Source organism: Thamnophis sirtalis, unplaced genomic scaffold (genome assembly GCF_051295495.1).
Source record: "Thamnophis sirtalis isolate CommonGarterSnake01/CBP01778 unplaced genomic scaffold, rThaSir2_p1.2 scaffold_1, whole genome shotgun sequence".
Classification (NCBI taxonomy): domain Eukaryota; kingdom Metazoa; phylum Chordata; class Lepidosauria; order Squamata; family Natricidae; genus Thamnophis; species Thamnophis sirtalis.
In genome coordinates, this window is record NW_028261381.1 from 6,507,943 (window position 1) to 6,531,754 (window position 23,812).

The following is a 23,812-nucleotide window of genomic DNA, read 5'->3' on the forward strand; positions in this document are numbered from 1 at the left end:
TCGTGACCCGAACCTAACCAAAATTAACGCAGAATTAATGCAGAGGCCGCACGTGAGTTGCTGTTGTTTGTAAATGGAACAACAGGGAATTTGGCACTTACAAAAAAAAAACAATTTTGGTCGTGGTCAGAAGCGTTCGTGACCAGAGGTTCTACTTATAGCAAGTATTGTAAGGGTTCTATTTAGACAAAGAAAATAATTCTAGGATTGTTGCTCTTTTCCAAATGAGCTCACAGCAAAAGCCAATATGAGATAGCAGTCCTAAAGGGTCCATTGAGATAGAATAGTGCCAAAATCTGGCATTTCTCTTCTTTCCTGTCCCTCCAAGCAATATATTAATACAAACTTGCAGGTAAGTCCTCTGTCTAAATTCAATAGGTCAGTAGAAAATATTGTCATTGTTTTCAGCAAAGATGGTGGATAGAATGGTTTTCTCCAACAGCTTTCCATTCTGACAGATTGTTTTTACACCTCTAGCGATCTTAACCAAAATTAAGGTTTACAGCCGTACTTACAGGTCAGAGGTGGGTTCCTACCAGTTCGCACCTATTCGATAGAACCGGTTCGTCAAATCTACCGAACCGGTTAGAAGAGGTTCCACCAGTGGACCCGGAAAGCAGGCCACACCTACAGAAGAGGTTCCAACATTTTTTTGAAACCCACCACTGGTCCTTGGATAGGATTATTCTACACTATCATGCTCCTATTTATAAAACTCAGTGCCTCTGTGAAAGGTAAGGATGACTACTGCGTTTGTGGGGCAATCAGAACATTGCGTGTGTTGAAGTTGTTTTAACGCAAACCAAAGATGCCTTTTAAAAAAGAAGTTGACATCATATTCTTATGCATGCCAGTGCTGTGTGTGAGGTAATTTAAGGTGGTTCTGACAAGTGTCATCGGCATCTTCATATCCGGTAACATGGGTGGCAAGCCACTCCCATCCGGTCACATGGGTGACAAGCCACTCCCACAAAGGAGGCCACACCCACAGAGTAGGTTCGAACAATTTTTGAAACCCGCCACTGTTACAGGTAATACATATTTAAAGTTTCCTCCTACTGAAAATTTGCAATTCCATGTTACTTTTTAATTTCATAACCTAGTTAAGGGAAGATATTAGGTAAGTACTAGCCATAGTTGAGGCTGAAAAGGGGAAGGGGTGTTAGGTTATTTGGCCTCAAAACTAGCAAGCTCTGGTAAGACGATCTGCGTGATTTTTATGACTTATTCACATTATCTGGAATGACTGAGAAATTAGGAGCATTGGTATGTGACAGAACTAATCAATAGGCACCACACACAAAAACCTAGTGTAATGCTGCCTTTCTTCAAGGAAGAAACCCAAGAAGAGATAAATATGGTTTCTCAATGATCTCCCAACTATGACAGGCCAACCTTGATCTATTTGGAATTAAAATAAACCCACATAATTTGGGATGTGAAGACTGATTAATCAAAAGGTATTCACTCCATTCCCCTACTCATGTGCAGAATGCAACATGGATATGAAGCATGACCAACCTATAGATGTTCACCCCGTCCCCTATATATGTGCAATTGTGCAACAAATCGCATATCTAACAAAGACTTTTGAAGTAAAACCCTAAACCACAAGGGAGCTAATTATAGGGGTTCGTTATCCGATTATCTCTAATGTTAAATTCAGTTAGCTGCATTAGATCGAACACATTCATAAACAATGAAAAAATAATGACACCATTAATAAAATGCTGAAATAAATGATGCTTTTCATTTCATGATAGATAATGGGTTGCATATCAGGACTGACTCTATTGTGAAGGCAAACAAAAATATATTTTTTTCACACAAAATAAAACTAAATCCAGAGTTATTCATGTCTGTCCAGAAGTCGTATTGAGTGAGAAGAATATTAAAATGACAAAAGAACTGACGTTCCTAATTTATTAGAAAGACCAAATTGCAACTTCGACTCTCCATTTAAGAAGATCCTTTGGAATATAAGTTCAACAAACAGGTTCCACCACAAATGCGCGAATGAGAAAAGCGCGCCTCACTAAACCGCGGCGACAAAACCGTGCCGACAAAACCACGCGACGAAGGAGCGACGAATGAGCCCTGAAGCGCGCCGACAACAGCGCGCCGACAGAAGCGCGCTGTAACCTAACCCAAAACCTAACCCTAAACCTAACCCTAAACCTAACTCTAACCCTAGACCTAACCCTAAACCTAACCCTAAACCTAACCCTAAACCTTACCTTAACTTAAATCGCGCTTCTGTCGGCGCACTGTTGTCAGCGCGCTTTTGACATCACGGTTTTAGCGTCGCAGTTTTGTCGGCGCGCTTATGACGTTCACGCTTTTGTCGGGTCACGCAACAAACATATTGCTCCCTTGATGGAGGAGAAAGTTTGGTCCCAATTCCCATAAAAAATGATGCCATTTGTTTGAACTATGCAGAGACAGGTATGGTACTTGATCATCAATCTTTTCACATAATGTGGGGGACAAATTAACAATCTCTTGATACGAGTCACTTTTCCCTCTCTGGGTCAGCAACGTATTTGAATGCGCTTCTGCAGCATTTGTCTGCAATTCCTTAAAGCAGCTGCATCTTTTCCTGGAATTGCACAGCTGTCTTCCACAGCTATAGTGTGATTCCAGGAAAAGATGCACTTCATTTAAGGAGCTGCCTATAGAGCAATTTCAGCACCAGGGCACTAAACACTTTTTCCTCTTCAAATCTGAAATACTGTACTCTTCTTCTTTCTTCTTTTCTCCAATATTAATACCCATGTCACCATTATCCATGTTTTGTCCAACTGGATGACTTCTAGATGAATTAGAACCTATATAATTCTCACTACAACTTGTGCAATTCTAAGGTTTTTCTCAATTCACATAGCACTGCAGTTAAATAAGAAGGCTATATAAGGAAGGAATCCTTTGGGGGAAGACTTCATTATTCATACTCTTCCCTGCTACAAGGATAAGGCGCTCCTCTGAAATCTATTAAAAACTAGGTCACCACAGAAGTAAGCTGGGTCCACTCTTTGAACTAAATTTAATGAAGAATCAGATTTTCTCCTAGAATATAACTGAAATGGTTCAGAAGATTGTGAATATATTTCTTACAATCTTTTATTTACCTTGCAATTCTGCAGCAGTCGAATAAGATGCTCAAAGCAGTTACTATTAAGGAAAATAGCTTGCAGAACAGGCCGATCTGCGCAGTCCAACATAGCGGTGATTGCATCTTAAAAAGAGAAAAACTAAAAATCAAAGAGAGGAAAGAATCGTGTCTTAAAATAATTACATTGCTTTAGTCTCCCTCCAAAAGAATTAAAGTAATTTGTTAGCAAAAAAAAAAAGCAGGAAATACTTTTTTACCATTAACATTATGTCACTATTGAGAAAAAACTCTGATGGATCAGAAATATATATCTTCATCTCTTACGCTGGACAATCAGATGGCTCAAGGAAGCCACATTGGGACATAAAGGCAATAGCTAATTATGTAGGAGTAATATTTCATATGTAAGCATACTGTATGCATTTATATAAAAGGAATGAATGAATATACCAGTGATGGGTATCACGCACACAGTTTTTAATACTTAGCTGATTACAATTCTTGCAATCTGGTTCTAGTAAGCCACTCTAGGGATATTTAGTCTGCACTGAAATTATTTAATTAGATAGAAATTGCACTTACTTCTCAGTCAGGGACATTAATTGAAACTCACAAAAGAGACACTTGCTGCATTGGCATGGAATGATCAGTCAGTACTGTAGAGTGCTAACATCCTTGAACACATCACACCACTTGCTTCCTCTCACTAGTGATGTTCTCTTAACAACCAATTTGTCTACTGCAGTGGTAGTCAACCTGGTCCCTACCGCCCACTAGTGGGAGTTCTAGCTTTCATGGTGGGCAGTAGGGGTTTGCTGTAGCTCTGCTTCATAAATTTTATAAAGTAAAGTTACTTCCCTATTTTATAAATCACCATTATTGTGGAACCGGTGGGCGGTTAGAAAAATTTACTACTAACAGAGATACAAAAGTAGGCGGTAGGTATAAAAAGGTTGACTATAGCAATAGCAGTTAGACTTATATACCGCTTCATAGGGCTTTCAGCCCTCTCTAAGCAGTTTACAGAGTCAGCATATCGCCCCCACAGTCTGAGTCCTCATTTCACCCACCTCGGAAGGATGGAAGGCTGAGTCAACCTTGAGCGGGTGAGATTAGAACCGCTGAACTGCAGATAACAGTCAGCTGAAGTGGCCTGCAGTACTGCACCCTAACCACTGCGCCACCTCGGCTACAAAAGTGGGTGGTAGGTATAAAAAGGATGACTACCTCTGGTCTAGTGTATCATTCAAAACCCTGGGCTGATATTCCCTAATAAGCTCGAAAACATAAACCAAGGACAAACCCTAGTTTATAATCCTAGCTTCTAATTCCTGCCCAGAGAAGACAATTAAAACAAGTTTCTACTTTTAACTATTCACCTAGTTTAAAAAAGAAAGAAAGAATGAACTTTGGGCAAAGGTTCTACATGCCCTTGCAGAGAGCATGATGCCCCCTGAAAATCAGAGAAATAACTTACTGCACTGATTACCGAAGAACTGTCATTTTATTGTAGCTATGGACATTTCAGCTGCTCAATGTTGATTGAGGCCGTGGCACGACAAAACCGCGCTCGACTAAGCCGCGCCCGATTAAACCGCGTCGCTGACGTCATCAACAGGGCGACAACAGCGAGCGCGGAGAAAGAAGGGCGCTTTATATAGCGCTTTGAAAGCAAGCCGATTCAACTTAAGGTAAGGGTTAGTTTTAGGGTTAGCTTTAGGGTTAGCTTTAGGGTTAGCTTTAGGGTTAGGGTTAGGTTAAGGGTTAGGATTAGGTTTAGGTTAAGGGTTAGGTTTAGGTTTAGGGTTGGGGTTAGGTTAAGGGTTAGGTTTAGGTTAGGTTTAGGATTAGGTTTAGGGGGGTTAGGTTTAGGTGTTAATTTTAGGTTTAGTGTTTACAGCGTGCTACTGTCTCCGCGCTGTTGTCGCCCTGTTGATGACGTCAGCTACGCGGTTTAGTCGAGCGCGGTTTAGTCGAACGCGGTTTTGTGGTGGAACCGATTGTGGCTCTATGTTTCAAACTGATTCTTATTCTAACAGTTTCATTTCAGAAGTGGCCCCGTTGCAAAAGCCACACAGAGAGGAGAATGAAATGGTCAGAACCCCATTTCCTACTGACATGTGATCCCAGCAACTCATCCTGCATGCTTTTCTCCTCCTCCAAAGGATCCTGTTACTCACTCAGCATCTGAATCTGCAGTGCAATGAACCTGCTCTCCCACTGGCGGGACCTTCTTGAGTTGGGCAAAGCTTCATGATCCGAGTTCAGCAGCTTGAAATAGTTCTCCAATATGGTGCTGGTTTCCACTTGCCGCTGGTCCGAACTGCTAGTGAGAAGAATGTGCACCACTTCCGTCAGGCACTTCAACGTCAACTCAGCCTTCCTGCTCACGTCATCCGGATCTCGGTTATCCCACGTGTCACAATCTGCCAGGACACGCATCAAGACTTCCATGGTGGCCGGAGAGATGGCTTGTAGAGCATTTCTCTAAAGTTAATAATAAAACTTCTTCACTATCAAAATGATCAGGAACAATTCCCTTTTAAGAAGTGTAAGTAGGCACGTGGAACAAGTCTGAAATACGTGACTTAAGACAAAATCAGCAAGTTAATCCTGGGGTTGAATACCAAAGTACTTTTTTCCTTTGATAGTGGAATCACGTAAGAACTTATTGAAGATATGTTTCGTGTTCCACCCTAACCATCAAACATTCTCAGATTGCCTAGAATTTCATGCCATCAAAATTTGGTGATAATTGTCAAGCAGAGGCAATGTTTTGTTATTTGTGGGTAGGAAATGAAGCAAAAATTGCACAGTATGTTAATTGTTAAAAAATATATAATCTATACCGTGTACGGGCTCTGGGAAGTCGGGAGGGGGAGGGAAGTGGGGTGTTAGGGGGGGAGGGTAGGGGAGGGGGGGGACATATACTATGTGTTAGATTTCAACGTAATGCGATTTCACATGTATACTGTTTCTCTTTAATTTCTCCGTAAAAATAGGACAAGCTGAGTACATTGACATATAGTAGAAATACACCAAGGGGAGGAGGAGTGGGATAGAAGGAAGATGGGTAGAGAGGGCGGGAGAGAGGATGGGAGGGAGGGTGAGAAGGAAGGGAGGGAGTGGACTGGGAGAGAGGAGTGGTAGAGGGGGAGGGGAAGTAGGGTAGAGGGGAAGGATGGAGGGAAGATAGTAAGTTGGAGGGGGGGCAGAAGAAAGAGGTGTATGGAGAGCGGAAGAGGTATATTGGGTTTCTATTTGAGTTTGAGTTTGAGTTTTATTTTATTAATATTTCTGGGGGTATTGTTGACAAGAGGAACTGCTGTGATTATTGTTTAATGTTGTATGGCCCCGGTTATGCACAGTATATATGTGACTGTATGAAAATGAAAAATGGAAAATAAAAACATTTTAATAAAAATATATATATAATCACAAAATAAAGAATTCCATGTGCTTACTGAGCCATGTGGTACCATTGCTCGAATTCTCTCTCTCTCTCTCTCTCTCTCTCTCCCTCTCTCCCTCTCTCTCACACTCACACACAAACACATACAGAGTGAAAAGAAAGCTTTTCTCATGAGACATCTTGGAAATTCAGGCAGTTAAAGAAAATGAAACACACATGTAGCCTAATATAAAGTCAGTTTCCCATGTTCCCATAGCTGAAATGCTTTCCACTATGATAAGTATTGGCCAGAAGTGTTACATTGTCAATTTATTCTTGTAGAATAATTCTTAACATTAAATTGCACATCTCTTTACACTACTGTGCTTTCAGTACATTATGCTCACCAATCTCAGGAAAAAGAACACATTCTTTCTCTTTGAGCCCAATGGCACTCTTTTTATTTACTTAAGATATTGTCTCAGCCTAACCATCTTTTAGGACAAGCTATTTATAACACATTTTCATTAATTATACATCTTTGCAACTGGATGAAATAAGATTGCATAAGAAAAATGGAAAAGAGTCAGTTTCACTACTAGAACATCTTAAACAGCATTGCTTTAATCTTAAACTGAGTCCCGATGAGAAAAACAAGATATAAAATATGATTTTAAACCGAAACATCTTTGAATTCTAGCATACATACAATATATCTATGATTTTCTTATTTTAATTCAGAATAGTTTCAGCTGCTTTGTCATAAATTCAGGCAGCAGGAAACGAAAGTGTGGTGCTCAAGTATTGTATGACAAGACTAATAAAAACTCTCTTTTATTATTTTAAGCAATTAACACATGGAATTTCGACCACAGAGTTCAATCACTGCATGTTGGACCATTTTGTTCCCCTTCATTGCTCAGTTCTGTCTCCTTTGGAAAAGGAACTTTCCCAAGATATTAAAGGAGAATGAGTGCATTTTACCTGTGAACTATAGTCTGCCCCATAAAACAACAATTACACCTTGTTATAACTAGCTTATTTCTGCTCCAAATTCTTCACTCTTGGAAAATGTTCATAAAACATAAGCCACAAAGTATGTCAGGCCTGCAATTATATTCCTTTTAGAATTTTGGCCTGCCACACTTTCTCTTATTTAATTATGCTGTTTCATTAGGGTAGTAGTTGGGAGGGGGGAATAGAAAGGAGTAGGATTGTGGAATGTATTGTTTTCATTCTTTACTAGAAGCCAAGGTCATCCTTTGTCTCCGCACTTTTACACCTGATTGGAAGCAGCTGGGTGGAGATGCCAGTGTGGAAGAAGAAGATTGGACCATGTGATGGATTGTGGGTGTGGGGACAAGATCATGAACTTTTAACTGGGTGGGATTCTGATGTCATTTCCAGAATTGGGATTACACAGATGTGCTAAGATGTCTGCTTTATTAAATTGGAACTTTAAGGATCGTTTTGCCTTGGACTCTGATTTAATTCTACATGATACTTGGAACGCTTACATTATTTGGTGCATTGGAAGGGGTACCAAGGGGTTCCAAGTATCTCAGCCACCCTCACGCAATAAAGATGCAATAAAGATATAAGTCCCACATCCCAATGATTAAGAAAAGGATATTAACATCTTCTCACCTGCCCACCAGCCACAATAGCTCCAAAGAGATGTAATAGACAGCATTTGAGGCTCTCTTTGAGATGCTCACTTTCTTGAAAACACTCTGAAAACAAAGAACAAATTCCTTGTGTATGAACTTTCAGCTCACAAAAATCACAACCAGAGAAGGAATTATATATTGCAGCCTTTCATCCTACACTGCAGTCACAAATACAGGGGAATCCAATTCTCCCTAACTGGGCAAAGCAGGGACAACTGAAAAGCTAAGAGATAAGGTTGAGCTTGGCCATCTTGTCCTGCAAGAGAGATTCCTGCTCATTCTTGTGGCAGCTTACACAGAATAAATATTTTTTTAATCAGTGATATGTATCTTGACTACACTAGATAAGTTTGGAAAATAAGATTGTGTTAAATATTAAAATGTAATATTTATATGTAAAATATAAAACATAAAAATGAGGTACAGTGAGCTTCAGGTCTTCTCTCTCACCCAAGAAGTCACTTTTAACCAGTGCTGGGTTCCTACCAGTTTGGACCTGCTCAGCCGAACCAGTAATAGTTTGGCGGCCTGGGTCGCTGGAACTGGTGGCGACCCAGGCCTGCCAACCCCCTGAACCAGTTCTCCCGGGGGTGCTGTAGGTGCCGCCATCTTGTTTTTTGCTTCTGCGCACGTGCAGAGCAATTTTTATTGCATTTATGGTCAAATATATAACGAACCAGCAGTAATGCTGGCAGCAACCAGTGGTGGGTTGCAGGCGGTACGCCCCGGTATGGGCATACCAATGCCTGCCAGGAGCACCGGGTGCCGTAGGGCCCATCCACCCGCCCGCCGTCCTTACCTGTATTTGAGCTCTTCAGCACTTCCGCACACACGCACAGAGCGTATGGCGCCTGCGTGACGCTCCACCGAGCAGCTGGAGCATCATGGAGGCGTTGCGGAGGCATTGCAGAGCGTTGCAGGAGGTAAGGACACATGCATGCACTGCGCACATTCAGGTAGTGGACGTCGGGCCCCATTGCACCATACCGGTTGCACCAGGATCCGGAACTCACCACTGGAAGCAACCCACCCCTGCTTTTAACCATAGTTTAGTCCAGTGGTGGGTTTCAAAAAAATTTCGAACCTACTCTGTGGGTGTGGCCTCCTTTGTGGGAGTGACTTGCCAGCCATGTGACCTGGTGGGAGTGGCTTGCCGGCCATGTGTTTTCTTTCTTTCTTTCTCTCTCTCTCTCTCTCTCTCTCTCTCTCTCCTTCCTTTTGTCTCTGTCCCTTTTTCCTTTTTTATTTCATCTCTCTCTCACTTTTTCTTTCCTTTTTCTTTTTTTCTTTCTATCTTTCTTCTTTTCTTTCTCTTTCTCTCTCTATGTGAGTCTTTGTGTTTGTGTGTGTGTGTGTGTGTGTGTGTGTGTGTGTGTGTGTGTGTGTATGTCAGTGGTGGCTTTCAAAAACTTTTGGAACCGCTTCTGTAGGTGTGGCCTGCTTTCTGGTGGAACCTCTTCTAACTGGTTCGGTAGATTTGACGAACCGGTTCTACCGAACTGGTGCGAACTGGTAGGAACCCACCTCTGGTTTAGTCAAATATAGCTACATTTTGTTTACCAGGCCACCATTATACATTAGAGAGGTCTTTCTTTCCTAATTCTAGCTAATACTTATCTGGTTTTAAATTCACACTGAAAGGTGCAGTTAGTCTGGAACCAGAGCAAAAAAACTCCAGATGCTTATTCAAAATGGTATCATTCAAATGCTTTGGAAACTCAACAGGCCCAGCCACCCTGCTCAATGGCCGGGGATTGTGGAAGTTGTCGTTCCAAATCAGCAGGGTGTTAAACAAAGTGATAAAACCATTCAAATGGGTTACACAGCTTTTAGATACTTAAATAATGTATAACATCATGAAATGTCTTAAGTAGCCATAGAGCCGAGGTGGCGCAGTGGTTAAATGCAGTACTGCAGGCTACTTCAGCTGACTGCAGTTCTGCAGTTCGGCTGTTCAAATCTCACCGGCTCAGGGTTGACTCAGCCTTCCATCCTTCCGAGGTGGGTAAAATGAGGACCCGGATTGTTGTTGGGGGCGATATTCTGACTCTGTAAACCGCTTAGAGAGGGCTGAAAGCCCTATGAAGCGGTATATAAGTCTAACTGCTATTGCTATTGCTATAGATAGTTCTCCATATTATTTTTGGGAAGGCTAATGTTTTATGGCCAAACTGGATGTTGACTCAAATTGCCACTGAAAAAAAAATCATTATAATGTATCTAAACTTACACCTTACCTCACAGAAGGCAATTACAAGTGGCCTAAAGAATTTTTGCTTAGCAATAAACATTAACCTGGAAATTGTTGCCATAGCAATAGCTTGACCCATAACCTAGCTGTTGCCAAAACTACCAGAGATTGTTTTTTTTGGAATTAGCATCCTGAGAAGTTCCCAGTAATGGCAGAAGGCTGCACTGTTTAAAAGTCACTATTTAATCTTCAAGAGAGATGCAAATGCAAAACAGGCTTTGAAACAAAAAGAGCATTCAAAAGCTTAACTGTGCAATTTAAACAGCGCAGGGAGATCCACATTAACACCGAAAGGGATTTTAATTTATAAATAATAAAAATAAAATTCATATATTTTTTTTGCCTTTTGTAAAACTACATTCCAACTTCAACAGTGGTTATAGGTCCGTCCGTCCCCCCCCGAAATGTATGGATCTTACATTGCAGACTTGATTTAAAGGAAGAAATGTAGCATACTCAATTACTTTCAAAAAGTGCTGTTATTACTGTGTCAATAACTTGTGACAGTCATTTTTGCAACATTTTCCACAATGTTTAAACTGGGTTCTGAGTTTTAGATGATCGGTCTTCTTCACACTTCATGAAAAACCACTGGTCTTGGCAACACCTATTTCAGAGCTAAGGTGTTTTAATTTAAAAAAAAAGAGAGCAATTAAGCCAGTTGCAAATCTGTGACTCATGACAGATCCATTAAGAGGGAAACTAAAAAATATGCGACATTTATGATTCATATGCAGACACGTTTCTCGGGCACCTGTTGTGAGCTCTCAAAAAATGATACCACGTAGAGATGGATGTGTGCGATGATGTATCCCAGGACTCCACCAGGAATGAAGGAGGCTTGGGCAAGATACTTTCTATCCAGAGGTGGGTTCCCTACCAGTTCGTACCTATTGGGTAGAACCGGTTCGTCAAATCTACCGAACCGGTTAGAAGAGGGTCCACCAGTGGACCCGGAAAGCAGGCCACACCTACAGAAGAGCTTCCAAACCTTTTTGAAACCCACCACTGGTCCCTGGATATGATTATTCTACGCTATCATGCTCGTATTTATAAAACTCCGTGCCTCTGTGAAAGGTAAGGATGACTACTGCGTTTGTGGTGCAATCAGAACATTGCGTGTGTTGAAGTTGTTTTAACGCAAACCAATGATGTAAAAAACAAGTTGACATTATATTCTTATGCATGCCAGTGCTGTGTGTAAGGTAATTTAAGGTGGTTCTGACAAGTGTTGTCGACATCTTCATATCTGGTCACATGGGCGGCAAGCCACTCCCATCCGGTCACATGGGTGGCAAGCCACTCCCACAAAAGAGGCCACACCCACAGAGTTCAAACAATTTTTGAAACCCACCACAGTTCCTATCACACACATCCCAAGACAATGCTGTAGCATTGAAAATGCACCTTTATTATCCAGAATGCATCTGGGTCAATAATAAATTGCTTAATTAGTTATCATCTTCCAATTACTGATAGAATACTTGTAGCTCAGGGATGAACAGCAGGGTCCTTGGTGCTCTCTGGGGTAAACCAAGCTCAGAGACCACTGGGACTCTATACCTTCAAATAGAAAACTATGGAATAAATCTTATTTCTGAAAGACTCTCACTTTAAAACAATTCTGAATGGTAGGACATTATAATTAACTACTCACGGTAAAAGAAAGGGACAAATTCCACTGTGAGTAAAGCTGGCTTGTATTTTTGTCTACTTTTTTCAACTGTGCTCAGAATGCGCCTACAATATATTAAGAGACAAAAAAAACCACATTCATTTACAATCAAGCTTCAAAAACACATTTTAGTTGTACCAAAACGTAAGTTCATTAATAATACATTGATTTTGTGTAACCTTAATTTCACGATGTTCTTAAAATACCCCTTTTTATTTCTGCGTCAAGCCCAAAAACTATAAACTTTAAGGAAATGTGGTTTTAACACTGCAACTTTTATGAAGATATCTGATCTTATTCACATAAAGATTTATATGGTCTAAAGAGAAACCACAGTATTCACAAAAACAATGGGGCGTTACTGATCTTTCCATCTCCTAGAAGTGAGGGCTTCTTCCGGATGATAAAAAAATTATCACGCAAACTCCTATAGCTGATGATACCTGTATGAGTACATCTCCGTTTTAAAAGCCCAGATCCAAAAGAAGTCTTTTCCTACAGAATCTTCAGGATGTGAGCAATCGAATAAGGAAATGTTTGATTTATTTGATTTATACTCTGACTTTTGCTGAGATTTTATGATTAGTACTCTCTTCTGCCGTTTTAAACGTTTTAAAAGAAGCCAGAATTAAAACATTGCTTTAATTTATTGTTTAACATCCTGTCTTATTCCAAAATGGGTAACCATTATTTTCCAGTCTGAATTAGTAATTTAGTAATTTAATAAATTTGTATGCCACCCAATCCCGTAGGACTCTGGGCGGCTTACAGAAACAAAAGTAAAAGTTTTAAATAAAAGTTAAAAATAAAAAATAAAAAGATACAATTTTTTAAAAAAAACACACCATACATTCCGTCTAAGTGGGGCTGGACCTTGTTCAACAGCCCCAAGCCTGCCGGAACAGCCAGGTTTTGGTGGCTTTTCGGAAGGCCGAGAGAGTGGAAAGGGTCCGGATCTCTACAGGTAGATCGTTCCACAGGGCCGGAGCAGATACAGAGAAGGCCCTCCCCCGAGGGGTCGCCAGCCGGCATTGTCCGGCCGATGGCACCCGGAGGAGGCCCAACCTGTGAGATCTTATTGGTCTTTGGGAGGTATGTGACAGGAGGCGGTCTCTCAGATAACCAGGTCCTAAGCCATGTAGGGCTTTAAAAGTAATGACTAGCACCTTGAACCGCGTTCGGACACCAATAGGAAGCCAGTGCAGCTCGCGGAGGATAGGTGTAACATGGGTGTACCTAGGTACACACGATATCGCTCGTGCGGCTGCATTCTGGACCAACTGTAGTCTCCAAACACTTTTCAGGGGCAGCCCCATGTAGAATATCTGAATGTAGCATCAGACAAGAAATTTGAGTATTTTATGACATAAGCTATTCAAATTTAAAGAAAGATCTTAATAGCATAAACTGGGTGCAGCCTCTCATTCATTCTCTCTCGTGGTGGATGATATAGAAGGGTCCTGTTGCATCTGACTGGCAGGCTTATATTGTACTCTGGTAGCATATCACAAGTGTAAACAACTTGACGGGCAGGATTACATGAAGTCCCAATCCTTTGTCTAATCAACATATTTTCTATTTAGCGTTACATTTTGTGGGGTTGTGGAAGAAGGCGGGGCTTAGCAGTGAGAAGACGGATTTCCAGGCTATTCCTGAAATTCCCCTATTCCGAAGGAAATTGGACGGTCCATTTCGGACCCAAGCTGTCCCGGAGAGACAGTGAAAGGTAGGAGGAGATCCAGTGACCCCAGAGACGTTCGCAAAGTCCCTGGGGGCTTGGAATTTAACCTCCTTTGCCAGTGACTTCTGGATTAGCCGTAAGCTAACCGAAACTGCAGGTTGCCCCTAAGAATGGCGAGAGTGTTTCCAGCTGGTAAGGTGATTTTATTACTCAGAGAGAGACGGTCCGCATAAAAATTTAACCTAATTGAAACCAAAGAACAGAAGAATCTAGCGGTGATTTTGATCTCTTCATTGGTTTATGGACGGTGGTTACCCTATTTTTTAAATGTTTTAAATGCTACTTACATGGACAAAGGAAAGATTACTCTAACATCTCCTCTGACTCTCTGTAAGTGGGCTGTAAACCAATTTACTATAATTTGGCTTCCTACAACATTTTGTGGGGTTGTATATTTTGCATCTTTACTTTCAAGAGATTAAAATAACAAGAACAGAGTGTTAATATGCTCACATACCCTGCAATTCTTTGCCTCCAATTCCTATATGGATCATAAAGACTTTCACAAAAAGCCATGGCATGTCTCACAAACTCTTCGATAGATGTTTGATCTGCCACTTCTTTCTCTTTGGTCTTAGTCTTCAGCTAAAGAAGTAACAAATAAGTTTTTCATCAGAGCGTAGAACACTTTAGAAGTGTTTTGCAAACATTTTAATGGCTTGAATTAAAAACATTCTGTACCTCCTCAGTTTGCTACCTATGTGTAAATGTGTCCGCGCTGCTTGTTTAGCAAACCTAGCTCAAACAAACCACAAATTATATGTGAACCAACCCATGGCATGTGATTCACTATGAACATATATAAGATTGAAGGGGTTTTAATCCTACTTGTTTTGCTTTTCTGTTTTCAGCTATAACACAATCAGACAAATGTTTTGATCCTAAGGGACATATTAGTCATGACCTGGTGGAGCACACACCAAAAGGAGGATAATAACACATTATCCTCAATGATTTCCCTGCCTGACAGCCAGCCAGTCACTTGATTCACAGGCTGCTGAGATGTATGTGGCTGCAAAGCAGGGGTGGGTCCCTGCCAGTTCTAACCTCTTCTATAGAAGTGGTTCCACAAATCTACTTCCCTCCCGCCCGTCCGCACATCATCAAGATGAAGAGAGAGAGGAGGAATTCTGGGAGTTGAAGTCCACAAGTCTTAAAGCTGTCAAGTTTGAACACCACTGGGATTTTTTTTTCTAAAGAGTTAGGGGTGCAAGGGTCTTGTAATTTGACAGCTTTAAGACTTGCACACTTCAATGCCAGAGTTCCTGAGCCAACATGACTGGAGGAAGAATTCTGGGAGTTGAAGTCCACAAGTCTTAAAGCTGTCAAGTTTGAACACCACTGGGATTTTTTTTCCTAAAGGGTTAGGGGTGCAAGGGTCTTGTAACTTGACAGCTTTAAGACTTGCACACTTCAGTGCCAGAGTTTCCGAGCCAACATGACTGGAGGAGGAATTCTGGGAGTTGAAGTCCACAAGTCTTAAAGCTGTCAAGTTTGAATACCCCTGGGGATTTTTTTTTCTAAAGGGTTAGGGGTGCAAGGGTCTTGTAACTCGACAGCTTTAAGACTTGCACACTTCAATGCCAGAGTTCCTGAGCCAACATGACTAAAGGAATTCTGGGATTTGTAGTCCACAAGTCTTAAAGCTATCAAGTTTGAATACCCATGGGGTTTTTTCCCTAAAGGGTTAGGGGTGCAAGGGTCTTGTAACTTGACAGCTTTAAGACTTGCGTGCTTCAAACGCCAGAGTTTCTGAGGCAACATTTTGGTTGCTAAGCAGCAGCGTTGTTAAGTGAGTTTCACCACATTTTACAAGTTGGCCACGCCCACCCAGTCTCATGATTGCCAAGCCACTCCCACTCGGTCACATGGCTGGCAAGCCACTCCCAACCAGTCACATGGCTGGCAAGCCACTCCCACAAAGCAGGCCACACCTACACAAGAGGTTCTAAAATATTTTGAAACCCACCACTGCTGCAAAGGCTCTTCTCAGTCTAACCGTAAACTCCAAGAGCTCATCAACTGGCATATCAAAATATAAGAACATCATCTGTGGCAGGCTATAACTTTTTTTTTTCAAGTTCTACAAAGTCCTCACACACAATGTGCTGGCCAAATAATCCTTATTATTTGATTCATATTCCACCTTTTTTTCCCTGAAACTCTAACAATAATTAATTTAACAAATCATGAATAAAATACACAAAATAGCCTAATGAAATCCCAATCACTTCCTGACATCATGCCCCTCAATAAAAATAAAATAAAATGCTGAAGTAATGCTTTTTGGCTGAGTTTAGAATAGTCAACATACTTCTCCTCTCTCCCCCTTTCCAAAATCCCAACCCTGAAGGTAGTGAAAAAGGAAAGCACAAAACTAGAACACAAAGGAAACACAGCGATGATTGTAGAAACACATATCCAGTCTATATCTAAATATACATCATTGCTGACTTCAGTTTTAATATTTGGTTTCCAAGTGAACAGATTATTCTGAGGATCAACTTTAGCCTCAGTTTGTTCCCACTGCTTAACCCCTTTAGAGTTCTAATAAAGATTGTGGTCATCCTTCTGGCCATTGCATATTCACCTACCTGCTGAATATAGAGTGTGGTCATTGTAATCACATGGTTAATATAGGAACAAGTCCCAATCTCTTCCACATTATCTAAATTTCTGAAACAGAATGAAAAGAGATGAAGCAATTGTATGATAGGAGAGGACTGATGGAGAGAAACATCCACAGAGATTTCCAAAATTATTCTTACACAAAGTTTTAAAGATTCCAAAATGCCAAGTATGAGCTGCTATATGTTTTTACAATCCCACTTTTCTCTGTAATATAGTCTCAAAATAATTCAGAGTAGTAAAGTATATACAGCTGGACAATGACAATATGTAAGCTTAGACAAATGTGTTAATAGCAGGATGACCAGTTCTATTTTCAATAGCCGAAGCCGCGTATTATGCTAACTAGAACAAATGATTACTTCCGGCTTAGAATGATATATCATCTTAGCTTTGAAAAAGCAACTTACAGCTTAACATGAGTTAATATGAGTTAGTTCCCGTTATGCCTTCTTCAACAGATAAATTAAATCATGACTGAACATGATTTTTAAAATATTTATTTTGATGGGATGCAGCCCGGCTCTCATCAACGTGGGCAGTTCACAATATAAAAACAAAACAACAAATATACGAACCAGATAAAAGCATAGCAATTTTGATAATGTGAATTCAGTTAGCATAGGTATAGCCCAGTGGTAGTCAACCTGGTCCCTATCGCCCACTTGTGGGCGTTCCAGCTTTCATGGTGGGCGGTAGGGGTTTTGTCCGATACTGAAGTACTTTCCTTTTTTTAATTTAATTGACTTCCCTACTTTATAAATCACCATTACTGTGGAATCGGTGGGCGCTTAAATTTTTTTACTACTAACAGAGATACAAAAGTGGGCGGTAGGTATAAAAAGGTTGACTACCCCTGGTATAGCCAATGTTGTAACTCCCAGACTAATTTGATACTATACTTCCAAGAGAGAGAGAGAAAAAAAGCGTGACCCGTCAAAACCGCGGTCCACAAAAGCGCGCTCGATGAAAGCGCGTACGTGACATCATCACAGCGCGACGAAAAAAATTAAAAATTGAAATAAAAATAAAATTAAAGCAAGCCGATTCACATAAAGGTAAGGGTTAGGTTTAGGGTTAGGGTTAGGTTAAGGGTTAGGGTTAGGTTAAGGGTTAGGTTTAGAGCGTTAGGGTTACGTTTACCGTTAGGTTAAGGGTTAGCGTTAGGTTTAGGGTTAGGTTAAGGGTTAGGTTTAGGGTTAGGTTTGGGGGGGTTAGGGTAAGGTTTTCGCTTTAATTTTACATTTACCGATCACAGCACGATGTTTTCGTCGCGCTGTGATGACGTCACGTACGCGCTTTCGTCGAGCGCGCTTTTGTCTACCGCGGTTTTGTGGTGGAACCAAAAAAAGGGGCGGGGGAGAGAAATGGGAAGAATATAGAAAGAAAGGAGATTGAGCAGGCACACTCGGAAATCAGTAAGCAAAAAAATCAAAAGAAAAGTAATAGAAATAGGATATATCAGGGTTCTCTTTCTTGACACTCCCTGTATTTTGAAAAGACAATTAAGTGAAAAACGATACCGGCAAAGAATGATGAAGAACTTGACTAGGAGAAGCGTCAGTGCTTGTTGTGGCTCCTCTAACCCTTCTGATAATTTCTGGACGCAGTGCAGTAGCTGGAGCCTCAAAACTTGAAGAATGTTATCAGGAAGCAGAGATATTCCAGGGGGAATGTCATCCACCCTAAAATAAAGCCAGTAAATATGAGAGACAAAAAACAACAGTCATTGACCTAATTGTAGCTTTGGACCTTCTTAGCTACGACATTATTTTCTCCAGGTACAATGTGCCTTCATGACAAGGTCTCTGAAGAGCTAAAAAAAAAAGTTGGGGTCCAGAATATGACCATAGTGGCAACCTCCTCATCGAGCAACAGCTGTCCCCCTGAAGGGAGGCTGGCTCCCTCCCCGTTATGCTTTACGAGCAAAGCTAAACCAAAGTAAAGCATTGAACCCAAGTCCGACCTCATTCAAAGTAAATACTTGATTGATCCTCCTAGAATTAGACCAAAGAACTGTGAATTCAGGCTGGCATTCACAATGGTTCACCGACAAATGCGTGCTCGACAAAAGCGCACCGACAAAACCGCGGGGAGAAAAGTGCGAGTTGAAAATTGCACCAAAGAATGAGCACAGAAGCGCACCGACAACAGCACACTGACAGAAGCGCGCTCTAAACCTAACCCTAAACCTAATCCTAAATGTAACCTTAAACCTAACCCTAAACCTAACCCTAAACCTGAACCTAACCCTAAACCTAACCCTAAACCTAACCCTAAACCTAACTCTGAACCTAACCCTAAACCTAACGCTGAACCTAACGCTGAACCTAACGCTGAACCTAACCCTGAACCTAACCCTGAACCTAACCCTGAACCTAACCCTAAACCTAACGCTGAACCTAACGCTGAACCTAACGCTGAACCTAACCCTGAACCTAACCCTGAACCTAACCCTGAATCTAATCCTAAACCTAACCCTAAACCTAACCCTGAACCTAACCCTTACCCTTACCCTAACCCTTACTTTAACCGTAATGGCGCTTCTGTTGGCGCTCTTTTATCGGCGTGCCTTTGTGGGCGCGCTATCGACATCATGATTTTATCGGCGCAGTTTTGTCAGGTCACGATTCACAAGGGTATGTTTATAAACTTTAAATTCCAGTTTCGGAAACCCAATCAAAGAGAAAAGCAGAGAATCTGTACAATTTAGCAGGGAATAGAGGGGGCATTTTTGGTCAGAATTCCAGTTTATTCCTCCATACTAGGTGCTTGATTTTTTTAACAGTATTGTAGATATTTATTTTAATATTCTTTGGAGAAAAGTTGCTAATGCTAAATGCTAAACCACCTGTCAAATTCCTAACAGTGGTATATGTAATAATAATGATGATGGATCAAAGTTAAGCACATTCGATGAATGGAAATACACTGAGGATTGCAAAACAAGGAAATAATTACAGAAATTCTTCCACTATTGCATGGATCTTCTATTATTCGTCTCAAGATTTTCCTCAATGTTTTTCCCCACTGACTCCACACCTACAGTACAGCACATGGTAATTCAGAGTAATAATAAAAGTATAACACGAGATTCCTCGTGATTAGCTAACCTCTAAACAAAAAGCTTGCTGTGGATTACTGCATTTCTATGATTGTTCTACATGGAATCAGATTCCGAAACTGAGATAAACGTCTCTATTATTAGAGTCACCTTAATAGCTGGCACGCCTACTGTTTAACACAGTAATTAGAAAAAAGAACCTGACATATTCTTATTTACTTCCCAATAGAAAAATTCTCCCCTGCAGTAAGGCAAACAGATAGGAAGGTTTTTTACCTTTTCAAATATAAATAAAACAACATGTCAAAGGAACTTTGGAACATACAATGGAGGAGAGAAGATTAATCTTTCATGTTGTACCAGCACAGCTTCCAAAAGACTGATTGCAATATAGGGCGCTTGGATTTTCCCCAAAAGAGAAGCAAAGCACCACAAATGATTTTGGTCTATAAATTCTTACAAGCCTGCACCTTTCCCAGTGAATAACATTCTTCTTGTAATATAATACAACCTTGTTTGTTGACTTACCTTGAGAGAAAAAATATTAGGAGAATATCTACTAGAGAGGGTGCCCTTAAGTCAATTGGCTTCATCCTATGCTTTTCAAATGTAATGGCCAAGAATAACCTCGCAGAATCCTAGAGCTACAAGGGAACCATTGAGCCACTCGGTCCTGCCCCTTCCTAGAACAGCTTCCCGACTCGAAATATTTTTGATGGGCAGCTGTCTAGCCCCTACTTAAACTTGCCCACTGTTCATTGTCTCCTTTAATAGCGAGTTCCCCTGTTGAATTACTCTTACTACCAGTATTAGAAAGTTTCTTCAACTGGAAATCTTCTGTAATTTAAGATTGTTCCGCATCCTGCATTCCAGGATGAAAAAAGAACAGGATCTTCCTCTCTGTTACAGTCTTTCAGTTGCTTAGCAAGTGCTGTAATATCCTCCCTTTTCTCAAGGAACAACAGCTCCTTCTCTACCTCCTTGTTCTTCCTTCCTTTCAGTTTCTTTAAATATTAACTGTGGTGCTTTAAATTAGACACAGTAACTGTTGTGGCCTGGCAGGAGCCGTTGGAGCTGCCATCAGACTCTGACAGCGAGGAGTCTTATGAGTCGGCCCTGGAGGAGGTGGAGGACCCTGGACAGGGTTCCGACACCGAGCAGGGCGCGGAGAGACTGGTTGGCCACCGGGTGGCGCCTGAGCCTTGGATCAGTGGGGAGGAGACAAGAGTGAGTGATCCAGAAAACACCTGTGAGTTGTTCCGGGATGCACGCCGTCGAAGGGCTACTCGGCGTCATTATAGGAGGTGATTACGCTCAGCTGATGCTCATTAAGATCATCTCCTGATTATAAAAGAGACTGCTTGTGCCACGCCCTTCTGCAGAAGTCAACGTTAAGGACCAACAAGAAACAAACTTGGCAGGCTGGATTGCTGCCAGAGTTTGTTTGCATTGCTGCCAAGTTTTGTAGGACTTGCTGCCCGAGTGCTTATCTCTTTGTTTAGGTGACTTGCAGCCAACGAGAGTCTAGACTGATTTAAAAGAAACATTCTCATTTACGTTGGCTTTGGCTTTTGTTCCTGGATGGAGAAGGGGGGGTCAGAACAGTAACTTAAGGGGGAGATCTCACCAATGAAGAACTATTGCTTCGCATTCTACTGATGAAGCCTAAAATTGCTTTCACCCAATCCATCCACACAGGTCACCCATTATCAACTTGTGATCAACTATAATTTCTAGATCCTTCATACACATATTATTACCCAAGTCCAGTAATCCTCCTCCTATGGAACCTATTTATTTGATAACTCTCCATTTGCCTTTATAAAAAATATATATTCTAATCTTCATTCTACGTTCAGCATCCTGTTTTCACTTGAGTCAAACAATGAAAATCCATCCATGATTATCAGGCTCTGATTCTACACCCCGATGTTCAGTGAAGCAAACTGGTAATTTTAAAGGTAATGTCACTGCCCCTTCATTTAATAACCAAGAAAGAAACCACTCAACTCCATAGTTCAGAATTAAGTGTACTTTTACTGATTACAAACGATGAGAAGCAAAGCAAAGCTGAATCTGAATAAAAAGGCACGAAAGCAATAGATATCAACACATGATTCATACCCCTCCCCTTGGTACCCCAGTCCATAGTCCAATCATAATTCACCCAACTGTCAGGTGGGAGACATCTTCGAAAATCATCATCAGGGTGGAATGCTGGACAGTTGGCCTTGGCGGGAAACCCCCTTCCTTCCACATGCGCAAAGAGACAGTGAGAATAACTCCCAATAAACAGTCCTCCAGTACAGAATGATTCCCTTCCCAAATACTATGCCCTCCCTCCCCGTTTCAATGGCAGCCAAAAAGCAGCAGCAAAGCAGAGGCTGACAGGTAAGATTTCATGGTCTCAGACTGTGTAGCTGGACTAATGTTGTGCTGCATTTGAGGACATGCCTGATCACTCTACTGGGGACCAGACTTCTGTCCAAAACGCCATACATCTCCATGTCTTGATCAATGAGTAAGCTCCACTAGAAACCACAGGGACTGACCTTTGAACAAGCACACAAAGAATTCATTCTGCTAAGAGAATGCATTATCTTAGGCTAAGTAAGTACATTCAAAAAGCACATTCCAAATAATTTCCTGGTTTAGAGCAAACAAGAATGTTTACTAGACTCTATAATTTAACAGCTCAAAGCCCATTTTTGAAAAATGTAAGCTGGGACAAGAAATACCAGCGCGGAACAAAGGCAAAAAATATCCTAATGTAAAATAAAGTTGATTAATACCACAACTTTACCTTGGGGCACTGCTAATTTTGGTCATTTTGCCGAACTGTTGACCTGTAAGGTATGAGATGAAACGGACTCGAACTTTTGTGTGCCAGGTTTCAAGTATACTTTGGAGGAGAACAGCAGCTTAGGTCTTCAGGCTATGTGATTTTTGTGCATTTTGTGTGCATCAGGATCAACATACAGGGGGCCATGAGCTATCATTTGTATATTCAAATCTGGGAATACTACCATATTTTTCGGAGTATAAGACACTCTGGAGTATAAGACGCACATAGGTTTGTTCCTGTTTCTGCATTTGTTCCTGTTTCTCCTTTGATCTCACTGTCTTTGTGCTTCAAAGCTCCATAACTAAAAGTGATAAGAGCCAAGGGCACAAAGTGTTTACCACAGCTGTCCTTTGAGAGCCTTATCGCCACTGGGAGAGGGGGGGGGGAAACGGAACCTCTTTCTTGTGAAGATTGCAAATGTTTTTGTGTTTAAGCTATATGTATGTATGTATGTATATGTATATGTATATGTATATGTATATGTATATGTATATGTACATGTACATGTACATGTACATGTACATGTACATGTACATGTACATGTACATGTACATGTATATGTATATGTATATGTATATGTATATGTATATATAGTCGTGAAAGCTAGAGTGGAAATAATTTACAATTTGGAAACATGGATCAATTTTCAGAAGAGGAAACTTTAATCTTGCAAAAGATTTGGGATGCAATTCAAAACTTATTGGAGGTAGTAACTGGGAGAATTGAGAAGAAGATAGAGTTCATATTAGAAAAAAAATGATGGAGATGGAGCACCAAAAATTAAAGAGAAAAATGAATACAAAGATAAGAAAACTAATGATTTGATTTCTGAAATGAAAGTGGTTGAAAGCGAAAAAATGGGAGTATGGAAAAGGGAATTTGATGGTCCGGAGCTCTACCCCAAATTTCAAGGCACAAAAGAAGAAAAAAGAGAAAAATATGATGGTTTTAAAAAGAAAAATTCTATCAGAAGCAGGTTTGATAATCAAAGATAAATTAATTAAAGTAGCAAAAGGGCGACGAGATTACCTGAGAGATCAAACAAGCAACAAGGTGCGGAGAGATGTCCATAAAAACTTTACCAAGGAAATAAACAGAAGATTAACTCCACAAATGGCAAAAGAAATAAGACTATATGCCTTCTGGAAGGACACAGGTTGATATATGAAAATTTAATAATAAAAAATAGCTAAGTTTGATGATTAATAAGTAGGAATTTAGTAATTTTTACATTGCTTTGTTAAATAAACAGTGGATAATGGTAACAAGGTATATTTCTATGTTGGTTGGAGGTGAGAAAGCTGGATATAAGTAATAAAAGGTTTTGTTAACAAATATTAATGATAACAATAACAATGAAATGATAAGAGATTTAACGACATATATATGTACTGGTTTAATATAAGGAATTTGGATATAAATTGTAAAGAGTGAC

At 40.6% G+C, this 23,812-nt stretch overlaps 1 protein-coding gene across 1 annotated transcript in view; it reads right to left on the minus strand.

Annotated features, from left to right (window-relative positions):
• The window catches only part of NBEAL1 (neurobeachin like 1), a gene marked incomplete at its 5' end in the record, with an annotated part of 105,536 nt that extends 87,383 nt beyond the window's left edge, over window positions 1-18,153 (minus strand). The window contains 7 exon segments of the mRNA XM_087707021.1: window positions 3,129-3,235; window positions 5,293-5,599; window positions 8,151-8,236; window positions 12,082-12,164; window positions 14,298-14,425; window positions 16,435-16,516; window positions 17,992-18,153. Coding sequence (XP_087563147.1) covers window positions 3,129-3,235; window positions 5,293-5,599; window positions 8,151-8,236; window positions 12,082-12,164; window positions 14,298-14,425; window positions 16,435-16,516; window positions 17,992-18,153 — 955 coding nt within the window.
• Between the last annotated feature and the right edge of the window lie 5,659 nt (window positions 18,154-23,812).